We start from the raw sequence: 13,834 nt of genomic DNA, 5'->3' as shown, positions 1-13,834 counted from the left end.
TCTGGTCTTGTTAATTCAACTCACCCCAGATGGATTTTGATTCCATTTGTGTTGCCTGAAGGTGACTGCTGCTCGTAAGAAAAGGGTGAATAAAGCCAAGGGAGCGGCAGCACAGGGATGGGGAACGAGACGAAAGAGAGGAGGGAAAGAGGGAATATGAAAAAGTGAGGGGAGGGGGCAGGGAACAAGCAGGGTTGAGAAGAAATGGGAGGAAACATAAAAGATAAGAATGGCACCATTAGACGGAAAGCATTACAAAGGGATGGAGACAAGTGAAAGAATTATAGGGAGACGAAGGAGAGACAATGAATGTGTGATGTTAGGATTTCTAATGTGGTTCCACTCCTTGAGCTTTTTGATGAGAAACAGAGAAAACGAATGTCATCATCAATTGCTGATTTCCCACTTAATGCATCAAGGAGGTTTTATTTTTTTGTTCTTTTATGATTAGCTCATTATGCTAATGAGCCATTGCACAAAACTCTCTCAGTAAATTACATTTTGGAGGTTATTTGTGTGCTTACGTACGTGTGTGTGTCACGCATGTGCAAGTGGCCCTCTCAATGTGTGTGCGTATATATGCATGAGTACTATATATGTTCGCCAAAGGCCACTATTTAAACTTCAACATTTTTTTGCATCCAAACATTTTGCAAGACAAATTGTCCTCTACACAGACTTTGACACAAGTTAAAATGAGGACAAAGTCTCTTTTGTCGGCTCTGAATGATTTCTTACCTTCCCCTCATACAAGGAAACACCATTATCAGTGCCTCAGAAGATGTAAAGGAGGAACATGTTGTTCTTTCCCCGCTAACTTTGCTACCAGGGTGAGAAGGGATTGAGCGGAGTTATTTGTCATTGTCAGGCTACCTGTCACCATGGTCATCCTGTCTCGCACTTAGTTCTTCCTCCGTGTCTTTTCTTCTCTCTCTTCATACCCCCTTGAAGTTTTTATTCGCTCGACCCCAATTCTTTTTTTTTATTTGTTACTCGTTTGTTGACTTTCATCCCTTTTTTCACTTTTCCCTGAGTTAAACTCTTACTTTCCTCCACTTTCACGGGTCGTGACTTGTATTGTTTCTCACGTCCTCTCTATATTACGTTTCTATCTTTTTTTGCTATAGCTATTGCTTTCTTTATGAAGCATTTGTCACACAGTACTACAACATGGCTGGATCGAGTTTCCAAAATTGATGCCGACTTATTAAAAATGGCTTTAACTGCATGAATGCCCTCTGTATTTATTTTCTACTATCTTCCTGTCTAACTACTTCTTCTTCCCTCTTTCAGGTTTAGAAAAAGTGGGTCGGGATTCCAGCTACGAGCAAGAGGGGAAGGTTCAGTTTGTGATGGACGCCGTGTACGCCATGGCCCACGCTTTGCACCGCATGCACCGGGAACTCTGCTACGGCTACCCAGGCCTCTGCCCGCGCATGGCCAACAACATCGACGGCAAAGAGCTGCTCAGCCACATCCGTGCTGTGAACTTCAATGGTAAGACACTGGACTTAACGTCAATGTATTGATTTCACTCTGTAGCTGTTTTTCTTTCACCTGTGGTTCAAGTAAACTCGATGTATGAAAGTGCTGCTTTTCAACATAGAAATGCAAAAATTTTTGAAATTAATCTTTTTGTATTTAAAATGTTTTAATACTGAACTAAAGGAAAACAACACCAGAGTAAGATTTGTAGATTCTTTTATAGGGTAATTCTGCCTTTCTGCACTTTTATACGCATACACAAATTAAATAATTCCTTACCCCTTTAAGACTTAATGCGCTGAATAAAAACATATTCTAAAACATAAGTGTTGTTTGAAAACAACCTCCTGAAAAGCTGAGGGATTTTTCAGCCTCTGAGGCAGAAAGATATAATTAAAGGCTTAAACATTTGGCTTTCATTAAAAATCATTGTCATTTTCTAAAAAACCCCAACAAATCCTGCAAAGTCACCTCGATCCTCGAGCCTTCGTCCTCCTCTTTGTCCTCCTCTTCGTCCTCCTCCTCAAACATGTCTCTCACAGAAGGAGCCTTGGTATCATATTATATATTATTTAGCAGGAACGTCCTCTGGGTCTGAATCATCTTCATTTTTATTGCCGTTGTTGTTTTTGTCAATTAAACATTTAGATCATCAGTTAGTCTTTTTTGCAGGTGAAGAGCGCTAACAAGCCAACTACATTTCCCCTAATGCATTTCACCTTTGGAATAATTCCGCAAAACATTTTTCAAACCATATCACATGTCTTTAACTCATTTCAATGGGGATTAGGCATCAAGTCCGGCCTATGAGGTTGAATCGAATGCTTTTTACTTGATAATGATATATAATAAAACACTCACGCTAGTCAGCATTCTGGGTATTTCCTGCCCCATTATTGCAGAAGACAACATATTCGAGTCAACACATTTGTCAGGCACTGTCCAATAATCCTGTGTTTGTTTATCCACCCTGACTTGACACTTCCAGCTCCTATTCAAACAATACTAATCCTGACTCCTCTTCTAATTTGTCTAATCCTCATCAAAAACAATAAATCTCATGTCGCATTTCACCTTTAAAATGAACTGAAGATCACTGCCCCCCCCCAACAGCTCATCTGTTTATATTTGCTGACAAGTGGATAAAAACATTTACTCGTTTCCTCCTAAATAATAAGACACCTCATGTTAATATCCTCTTATTAATCCCCTTTTCCCCATGATGTGCTTATACCTGCTAGTCGGTCTGCTTTTTCATTTCCTCTGTTTTCCTCTGTCAGGTATTGTGTGGAATATATAATACCTGTTGCTTTAGAGCGTATGAAAGCAAGAAATACACAAAGGGAGTCATTTTGTGGGGATTACAGAAATGCTTGTCTGATTTCATTTTCAGAGGTGAGACTAGAATTGCGTGAATGAGTCTGTGAGGGAATGTGTGCAAAATAATGTTGTTCTTTGTGCAGTCTCTTTCTCTGCGTTCGCAAGGTGTCAAAAAGCAATTCACAGACAGGGACTGATTCCTCTCTAATACTGCAGCAGGAGGTCTGTGCTCAGGTGTGTTTCTCTGTTATTGCTCGGCTACAGGGTAGAGAAATGAACCCATAAGCACAAGGTCAGAAACCATTTACCCGAATGAATCACTGAATCCCTTCGTGCTTGCTAAAATTTGCCCCAACAGAAAATGTGCTGCAACAGTTCCCAGCACTATTTTGACAGAACATGAAATACCAGATAAGATAATTGAGTTATTGAGGATGCATCTTCCTTAGAACAAAAAATGATCTACAGTTATAATCTGAATTGCAATGTAAAGCATATGCAGCCATTTTACTTTGATACTATCTGTCTGCATTACATTGACAAATATTATTTTCCTATATACCTCCGAAACCTTCCTGTTTGGAATCGGCTGTCCTGTGTTAATGTTCCACAGCTACTTCAGAATTCTTCTATTATTAACAGTTCTACAATATACCACGCTTTTTATTGTTTTGTGCAGAGTATTATATAAAGTTTATGGTGCAGAGTGAAGTAAAACAACTTTGGTTCATCCCACCTGGTTTATATGCATGATATTAAAATTGCTGATTCTATGAAGAGGATAAGTTACTGCCATAATGGAGATCAGCACCTTTGTCTCCAGTAAAATAAATAAAACAAAATAATCAAAATGATTTGGTTCCATAAATATTGAAAGCCACACCAGATTTGACAAAAAACTTCCCTGGTCCATTAACAATACACATATAAAGTGAAGCTGATTAGATGAACAGCTTATGAGATATGTGAGCCACATACAGACAGAAAGCCAGATGTTTGTGGAATAAAAGCCTTGAAATAACTCGGCTGTGAATAACAAGCATCACTCCACATGCAATAAAGAAGAAAGAAAGGAAGTGTGTGGGAGAAGTGTAATATCTGTACCCGTCACTTCACCCCATTTTTGAAGTCACGAAGATGTTGCCTCCTGGGACGTTTCCCATAGAGAACAACCCGCCTGCCTTTGATTTCTGTGCAGTGTCTTCTTTTTCTAGTTCAATATGGTTGCCTGTAAAATATAATGTTTATTTGCTGAGCTCTTTTGTTTGCACAGTGATAAAACACATATGATAAATCACGCTGAGGGGCAACATTTTGCAGCAGAAAAAAAAAGGGTCTTTAATACCCTCATAATTTTCATTTTTCACTACAGAGCTTTGACATGCTGATTTATAGTGAACTGTAAAAGTGAACCTAGGTGGACTGGGAAATTTAGGCTGTGTCATCAAACAGCTTGTAGATTATTGGCACCTATGTGCCATCTTTCAGTTATCAAAATGTAGATCAAATATCTTGTGTTTCCGAGGCCAGAACCTCTGCTGTATTAGAGGAGAGAGAATGATGCTGTTCACCGTTTTAAAGATTTTAAACTAGCTTATGTGTAGTGTTTTCTAATTAAATGTAGTTTTATCATTGATGTGTTGACCTTGATATCCCAGAAGAAGAAAAGGGGGTGAACATGTTGTGTAGCTTTATCTCTATTTGTGTTTGTGGCACACAAATGGATGGAGGGCGAGAGAATGAGTTAAAGTTGCAGGAACATGGATTCTCTTTCTCTCCGCTCGCTCTCTGGATCCATACCAATTCACCTCTCCAGCGGCGGCATGAGACAACAAGGCAGAGTGAGAGGGGAGAGGGATAATTTCAAATTGTTGGGCCAGTGATTGTTCCCCTGTTGGATCTGTATTGAGCCGTCCTCGATTTACAAAGTGAAGCCTAACAGGCAGAAGTGTCAGAAGAGAAAAGGTAGTTGGAAAAAAGCAAGAGGGGGAGACAATGTGAGGGAGAAGGAGTCGATTAGGACGTGTCCTCCTGCTAGACCTTGAGGTGAACGTCTCCTCAAATAAGATGCTTGTCTCTGAGACTTCCTTTGGTCGTTAGCTCGTTGGTAAATCAATTAAGGAAGTATTAGCTCCAACAATTGTAAAATAATAATATAATAATAATAAAATTTGACAGTATAATACCCCTGCACTTGTATCATTTTGCATTAAATAATGTATACAAACAATGGCTGCTTTAAAAGTCATATATAAATATTTATAGTTATTTTACTACATTTCCATTGTTTGCGAAATTGAAATAATTCATCTTCATATGCAGCAAATATTCAAAATTATAGCTTACCTTGAAAACAACATACAGGATTCACCCCAGAAACACTGCGTACACACACACTCACACACACACACACACACACACACACACACACACACACACACACACACACACACACACACACACACACACACACACACACACACAGGTTGGTGCAGTGCAGAGCAAGTAAGAGAAACAATAAGGAAACGAACCCTGGAGCAGCAGTGACACAATGTCCAGCTTTCATTTGTTGGTAAGTTTATTGGCTCATTCAGACAGAATAACTTATACTACTGCTACACAAACACATAGATATCGAGCGACGTTATTACACGATGTGGAATCTGCAGCTAAAGCGGAAGTCAAAGGGCCAATGTGGAGGATTATGGTGGATTCTATAGGCAGAAGCGGAATTGTAATATTAATTCAAATATGTTTTCACCAGTATGTAATCACCTAAATAAGAATCATAAGGCTGCATTTGAAGATTACGTCACAGCGATGTGACTAAGATGTTCCAATTAACAGGCTCATTTCAGCCCTGCAGCAACGAAGGCCCCGACAGGTGGATCCTCCTCAGGCCTATTCCCCGATTATTGTTCTTTGGTGATGATGGTTCTGAAAAGAGATAATGGCAGCGACAAGTGATGAGACCAAAACGATAAGCAACCTCAACTGCTTCAACTGAACCGAACAGCTAATGGTAGACATGCTAAAAAAAAGTTTCTCATGGTTAACATCAGCTCTGTTGCTAGGCGACAGTGGTAAGGGCAGGACAAGCACAAATCACGGGAATCTTCCAGAGACCAGAACGTTTTTATCCCGGTAACGATATCTTCGCTATCCGGCTTTCATAGGCCGCGTCGACCGCATTCTCCAAAGCAGACGTCCTATTGTATTGTTTTGTCTTATCACATATCCATGTTTCTACAGTGGCCTAGAATGGACAAACAAAACACAGAGAGAGCACTGTTCTCACATTAGACGGAGGCCATTATAGGTTCTCTGAGGTGCTTGGAAAGAGAGGCCTGTTTACCACATCTTGACTCTCACTTATTTCAAATGTGTGTGTCGTCGAAATTACCTTTTGTTTATTCACATTATAAATGTGACAACATTGTACACTGGTTTGATTCCAATCTGTGCAGAAGTCTGAACTGTCCATGTTGGGTTGTCACTGAAGAGGAGGTGTTGCAGTCTGCAGAGCAATCAGCAATCAAACCACATGAACTATCTGTAGAATCAGCTGCTTGATTAACTCTGTGTGTGTGTGTGTGTGTGTGTGTGTGTGTGTGTGTGTGTGTGTGTGTGTGTGTGTGTCGTTGATTACTATTAGAATTTTCGGTGTCCTCCCCAACTCCGAGCGGATCTGTGCCATACGACAGATCCAGATCCTCCCCTGGCTTTTCAAATGTACACTTTGCCAATGTTTCTCGCTCCATCTCTCTTTCTCTGTCTTGTTGCCGCCCCGTCCTTTTTCTCCTCCTTTCTTTCTCCGTCATTCTTCTGTCGTTCACTTGTCTCCTTGATTTTCTGCCTCACTTTTTCTGTTGTTTGCCTTTCACCACCTGTCTCTTTCTCCCCCCCCACTTAGCTTTCTGTCACACTCTTGGTTGCTCTTCTCATCTCTCCCATCACTTCTTTCCCCTAAAGATACAGACTCATCAATTTCAGACTGAGCTGAGGTGTCAGGTTTAGATTATTAATTCGTGAGAAAATTACTTTCTTTCAAGGTCTAGCTACAGACGTCACTGTCTTTTTTTTGTCATTAATCCCACATTTTGAACAAATTAGTTTTTTTACAATTGAAAAAGAAAATGCCAATCCCCATTGATTGTTTCTTTATTCCAAAAAACAAATCATGAGTAGAGTTTATTTTCTAACATTTTGTGGCTGTGTCATGGAGAGAAACTCAGTGTCTGGGCCATAGACTGTATATAAGCTGTTATCTTGTGCATCAAGAGCCAGTAGCGATCGTGGCAAAAGCCAAAATATTGAAGTCCTGTTGATTCCTGCGTTCATCCAATCACGAGCCAGTCTCAGCTGTCAATCATGGCGTTTCACAAGCAACAGCAGGCAGCCACCAGGAGGCGATCAAAACTATTTGTTGGGATCTGCAATGACGTCTTACTTTACATGCATTCTCTGGTTTTTGCACGTGCTGCCATCTCTGCACCACCTTATTTTAAGAGTAACATTTTAACACAGTTACAACCAGCACACCCATAGTTCTTTAAACACCTGAGGGGGGGAGTGCAGGATTAGATAGTGACCACTTTAATTAATTTGATTGTTTGTTCATTCTTTACTTTGACTTTTCCATTAGAGAAAGAAGACACAGTGAGTTAAAATTTTGCATATCTTGATGTGTCCACATTCATTAACATCGAATGAGCAGTTTAGTCCTATTACATATTAAAATGAGAGAAATAAGAAATGTGGTGACAGCGGCTTAATTGCAATGGTAAGTGTGTATTTGTGTTTGTCATGCAAGACAAAACTCTCATTGTCATCTCATGGCTGCCAGCTTTTACCTCCTGCCAGTGGACAAGATGGACATCACCATGGGAACAGACTTGCACTAATTAGAGGGGCTTGACTTTGAGATGATGAACTCTATACCTGGCTGAACAACCTTAGGGAGAAAGAGAAGAAAAGGGAGGGATTGCGGTGATGACAGAAGGAGAAGGGAGGACGAACATGCCGGGGGTGGTGGTGATGGAGCTCACATGAGAGGAAGAGGGTGGACGCCCCTCGGAGAAGATGAACTTGACCGGACATTAATGATCTAAGGGGGAGCAAAAGAGACGCAGGGTTATGGGAGCAGGGAGCCAATCTGGGTATAATGACCTTTGAGGGAGATGGAGGGATGAAGGTATAAAGAAGGGAAGGGTGAGAGAATCGGAGGAAATGGTTGAAGAAAAAGATAAACGGCAGGCTAGGGAAACACTCTCCACGGCCATTATGACTTTGGAGAGAGCTTGTTTGTAGGAAAGACAGAGAAAGTGGAAGAAACGGTGTGTGGGGGCAGAGATAAAAACTTATCCTATAGCCAAAACAGAACTGGCTGGAAGGAAACTTTATTAGAAGAAAGTATAATCCATAAAGTCGATCCATTTGTCAAAGCCAGAGAAAGGAAGAGTAACTCGGTTCATGCTGAAAGTAAAAAAGATGTGCAACGTGATACTTCATGATGAGCAGAGTCAAATGACTTTTCAAAAGAAAGAAGAAATGGTGAAGCAGAAAGGATACATATCAGACCTCACAAGAGCACGATGACCCTGAGAAGCAAGGAAACCATGAGATGGATATATTTTATATTTTAGTGTTTGGCATTAAATAGAAAGACTCAGGAGAGCATATTCACGTTGGGTCCATCCCAACGTGAATATGCTCTCCTAGTGCAGGAGACAGATAACTCAGTGATGCTCAGTGATGCTAAATCTTTCTGGGTCAGGGCAACATTAAAAAGAACAGGACATTTTAAAAAAGTTTTTTGACTGCCATTTGTAATTTCCAATAAACTAAGTGGAATATGTTGGAAATTGAAGGTGCAATTTGTTGTGTTATAAACATTTTAAAATGTATCTTATTGTCGTTTTATAAATGTTGCACGATAATGGCTGACGTCACCTGCCAGCATTTTGTTTCTTTCAAGTCGTTCCGTACGATCACTTAATATTTTGTCGGTGCGACCATCCTTCGTGTAGAAAGAGGGGTGTTTGAGTGTGAAATAGTCAAACAGGTCCAGAAAATGCTGCTGATTGCAGAATATGCTTTCTTGCCAGCTCCATTATAATGTCTTTAGAGAAAGACAAAAAGTAGGTAGGAAAAGTACAGTGTATATATTTATTTGTACATAAAGAGAAACGTAAAAGCTTTTTTTTTTCAATTTTGGAGAAAGTCAAGCTTGCTCTTCCCTCATTTCCCAGTGTTTATGCTAAGCTAAGCTAGTTGTGTCCTGGCTCGAGTTTCATACTTAATGGTCAGCGATGAGAGTTACATTGATCTTTTTATCTTACTCTTGCCAAGAAAGCAAATGAGTGATAAATGTCAAACTATCCCTCCAAACAATTACTCCCATGAGTATTTTTTTAGAACATAGGACAAGATGGAGATTATCCATAAATCAGCCACAGGATCATTGGCTGAATGTTATTTTAGATAAGGAAACAATAAGAAGAGACAGATATAATACAGATTTCCACACGAAAGCAACCCGGACTGGAGTGTAATAGAATTCGAGGAAATGAGAGATGGAGATGATTGTTTGTAATTGCATATTCATATGAATCTCACATCTGTGCATCTTCATTTATATTTTCTGACACCATACGGTATATTGTATGTTTTTTTTATTTCTGTCAGGCATGTGTTGCTGACAGATTAGATTTAACCAGAAACAATGTGAGTCTGTCAACTGTAGAGACAGAAAAAATACAAACACAACTAATCTTCTGACAGACGCAGCATTGTGCAGGTAAACACACACACACGCACCTGCATTTGTTAATTCTGATGCGTTGTTGCATCATCCTGTCTGCGATGGATGCAGAAACAATTGGAATAGTGGCGAAGGGCTTGGTAGTGATGGATGAATAATGAGGAGCGTGAGCATATAGATGTATTGATTTACATAGCTGCTGCTGCTCCTGCTCCTACTATATGTGTTTTTGTGTGTATGTGTGTGTGCATATGTGTGTTTGTGTGTGCATATGTGTGTTTGTGTGTGCATATGTGTGTTTGTGTGTGCATATGTGCAAGATATTTGTAATGCTTTTCAAAGGCCAATCGATCGAGAGTTCAAAAAGCCAGAAAACAATTTGGACATTTCAGATGCATGCACATTGCACCCTCCATATACAGTAAAAATACTTTTATATGCAGTAACTTTAAGGTGTCATATTGGACTCTATCTCACAGGCTTCTGCATAAAACTGAGACCAGTGTGCCACCATTATTATCAGTCCTCTCTCTTTTACTTTGTTTGGTAATGTGACTCCTTGTTTCTCCTTTTGTTTATTTCTCCCCTTCCTTGTTCTCATTCCCTCTGAATTGTATTCTTTTCCCCTGTTCAGGCTGTTTTGTCTCTTTTGATCAACCTAATAGTCGGAACTCTCCCTCGGTTTTTATCACCTTTGTCTTTCTTTTTAATCCTCTCCTCTTTTTCCCATTTTCTCCAAGACTGCATTGAACGCACATTGCGATGCAAAAAGCGAGTCTTTTGAATTAGTTTTGTGTAATTACTGCATATTACTGTACAAAGCTGCCTCATGCGTATGTATGTGTGGGTCCAAATAAGTTGTTTTTTTCATTGTCTTTTTACCGAATACCCTTTATTTTTATTTTTATCTTTTCTCTCAACAGAAGTTCTTTTTTTAGGGACTCTCTACCGTTATCTCACTTGCATTATTTAACCAACGCATTTTGATCTTATTCACACAGGTCCATTTAGATCAAAGCCTCTTAAAACACATATTGCTTCTTTTGCCTGTTCGATTGTCTGCACTCATCACTTGTTCTGTTTTTCTGCTCTGACAAGGCAATGTGACAGCAGAGCTGCTGAGAGGAGAGGTGAGGATCTTAGAAGGAGGGGATGGATAGACAAAGTGCTTTGGAAAATAGAGGAGAGGAAGGGAGAAAGTAGGGTGAGGCGAGGCCAGGAGGTAAAACTTGAGAAGGGGGGGGCGGAGAGACAGAATGTGGGGAGGAAGGAGGAACAGCTGTTGTGGAAGTAGGCAGGATTGGCTGTGAAGTTATTTTACAGAATGAAGCTTGGAAAGAAAGCAAATAGTCTAGAAATTCACAATGGAGGAGAAAAGAGTGCAGAAATAAGACCCAGCTGTTCAGTTTTGAGTCCTCTCTTTCACTGGAGAACACTGTGTAAGAGATAACGTGGCTGTAGATTATCACTTCTGTTTCTAATTCTCCTTTTGGATTTGTTTCACTGTCCATTTTTGCCTTTTTCTGTCCCTTCTCCCCTATTAGTGCTATAGATACACAGATGGGAGCCTGTTGGCAAAAACACAAGTTGCTATAGTGGCCCCCGAAGTGCAAATCATCACGGAAAATGAGAAAACACAAATTACAAAACACAACAGCAAGTGAAAAACCAACACCGAACAGTAATGAGAAAACACAGTGGCAAATTAGAAAATAGGACTTAGAATAAGAAAGTATGATAGTGAATGAGAAAACATGACTGCAAATTAGAAAATAACAACAAATGACACAATGGTAAAACAAAAGGAATATGGCAAATGACAGAACAAGTTTTTTTTAGAGTTCCTTCAAAAGATGGACAGCGTGTTTGTCCGATCAGTAAAAAGCCTTGTCACTAGTAGGTACCCATCTGTTCCATAAGGGGGTAATACCATTGTGTTTTGTGATCTGTTGCTCTACTATCTGTTCTGCTGTTGTATTTTGGGGTTTCTAGTTGTGTTTGGCACTCCAGGGCCACGGTATACATCAGTTGGTTTATTCCCTAACCCTAACTTTAACCACCTACCAAAAAATCTACTTATTCCCACTAAGGGACACAGCTTTTGTCCTCAATTAACTGGTGGTTAGTCCAGAATTTGTACCCACAGGACGACTATGACACACACACCCTCTCAGCCACATGTTTTATTCATGCTTGCTGTGGTGTAGTTTTTTGCATCTCCCCGTCACAAACACTTTGTCTCTGGTATGAAGACTTGCTATTCATCCTTGTTGTTTCTGAAGAGAACCAGCGGAGCCTCAGGCCTTTTTTTTTTTTTTTAACAACCCTCCTGCTTCTTCTGTTTCTCTTGTCTCGCTGCATCTGTAGTTCCACCAACACAGAGCAGTCTCAGGCTATTCATATACTCCTCTTCCATCTGCCTGTGTCTATCTCTGTTTGCCGTGGAGGTTTTAAGGCCCATGCTAATTAATATTCTCCCACAGTCGCGGGCCTCTATGTGCTGAGCAATACACGTCCAAACAGCTGTTTGAGGCTCACAGCGCTCTCTGGGTCTACTTACTTACTGTCCAATTGCTTGGAGTTGGGGTCAAAAGTTGTTTTTACAACAACGAGAACAAAAAAGCACGAAGAAGACTCAGACGCCAACATGTTCGGTCTGTCTGGCTGTGATCTTCTCCGCTCTGTTTCAGCTACACTGCAACTACTAGTGCAGAGTTGTGCAGGTGTGAGCCTTGTCAGTGTCGCAAATGTTGGTTACACACGGAAAAAATTCAGACATGAAACTGTAGCCGGGTAAATTAAATGTAATATCCATGGTAATAACAATCTAATGAAGGGGGAAATAAATGGCATTTTGGAAATTGAGCTATTAGCGATCAATATGACCAACTCCGAGATAAGTGGCACAGCCCTGATTCACACATATTCTGTCTCGTTCGTCCCGATTTTCCCTCTTTACCTCACTCACTCTCCTCTTTTCTTCCTATCGTCCTCTGTTAATCACCTTTCCTCCGTCATTTTTCACCTTTTCTCTTCTTCGTCACCGAGCCTTTTAAGGTTGCTGAGGTTTGAAGCGCCTCTGCTTTCTTGATTGCTGTTATCATCATATTCCTCCTGTTTCGTCTTTTCTCCTACTCATCCCTCTCCTGGGTGACTTTGATTGAATGGGTGTGACTGACATTGAATGCGTTTGAACTTAGCTGCAAAGCGAATCCATCGTTCATCTACTTTCTTGTGCCAATCTTACTGTTTCACTCGGATTTCACCCGTATACCTCCTCTTCAAGTTTGTCTCTGTCGATTCCAGCCTAATGTATTCATTCATTAGTAGATACCTGTTCCATTATTGAAGCGTAAGGTCGTGACCTGTGAGCTTGAATAGCAAATCTTGAAGGAAGTTGTGAGAGTTGTAGTTTTCTTGTGATATTCTGTTGTTGATCCCCAAAGGGAACGAGTGGCGCCTCCCGCAGGCAGAGGAAAAGTAAGTTGCTCGAGGACACTTCAGCAGAGCCTGTGCTGCAGCGTTGCCTCTTTTCTCCTGCTTAGAGAAAACCTGGAGAGTTAAAACAAGTTAATAAAATGTTTGCCTGCACTTAAGGGACGCTTACAACCACACACACCCTCCCCATGGCTTCAATTGGAGGTATTAACCATTCTTGCCACGCTTTAACAGCCCAAATTTCCCCAAATAGGAACCTCAAGCTCTGAGGCTTTGGTGTTATGTTAACATGCTTTTGCCCTCTGGCCTCTTTGGTGTTTTCTGTGTCATTTAGGAGGTTGTCAGCTTGCTCTGGGTTATGCAAAATTAATGCGGATGAAACGGAGAAGAAATCTTACTTTGTCTGAGCAGAATATGCATTTTCCAGGGTGAGACGATGTTGGTTCTGTTGGTTTATTGTTTTTGAACAAAAACAGTATTCGGAAATGTACTTAAAATATATACTTAAGTATGAAACATTAAAGGTCCAGTGTGTAAGATTTAGGTGAAAGGGAACTATTGGAGAATAATCCATGTAACATGTAAGCTAAACATTTCTGCAGTGCGACATCTCGCTTTGTATCAATGAACATAACAGGTATCACTACAGAATGAGGTAGGGATGTGTTGCCAGGGCAACAGGTAAATCTTCAAGGTCATGCCAACTAAAGCAAAAGTTGTGAAAATCTACATGAATATATGTCACTGCTCCGACAGTCATGCCTCACAGGACAGCCAGAGCCCATTTACACATTCACAGGTGTTTTTTCCACGTCTCTGCTTTTGACT

General features: G+C 40.4%; 1 protein-coding gene across 6 annotated transcripts in view; it reads left to right on the top strand.

The window, feature by feature from the left end:
• Positions 1-13,834, top strand: part of grm8a (glutamate receptor, metabotropic 8a) — a 340,837-nt gene that overhangs the window by 157,327 nt on the left and 169,676 nt on the right. For all 6 annotated transcript variants that reach the window (XM_069519989.1, XM_069519987.1, XM_069519988.1 and 3 more), the window contains one exon: positions 1,294-1,497. In XM_069519989.1, the coding sequence (XP_069376090.1) occupies positions 1,294-1,497 (204 nt within the window). The remainder of the gene's footprint in view (positions 1-1,293; positions 1,498-13,834) is intronic.

This window comes from Paralichthys olivaceus, chromosome 23 (assembly GCF_024713975.1).
Source record: "Paralichthys olivaceus isolate ysfri-2021 chromosome 23, ASM2471397v2, whole genome shotgun sequence".
In the NCBI taxonomy this organism is placed as follows: Eukaryota; Metazoa; Chordata; class Actinopteri; order Pleuronectiformes; family Paralichthyidae; genus Paralichthys; species Paralichthys olivaceus.
The sequence above is the reverse complement of the archived record's forward strand: the minus strand, read 5'-3'. Positions and strand labels throughout refer to the sequence as shown.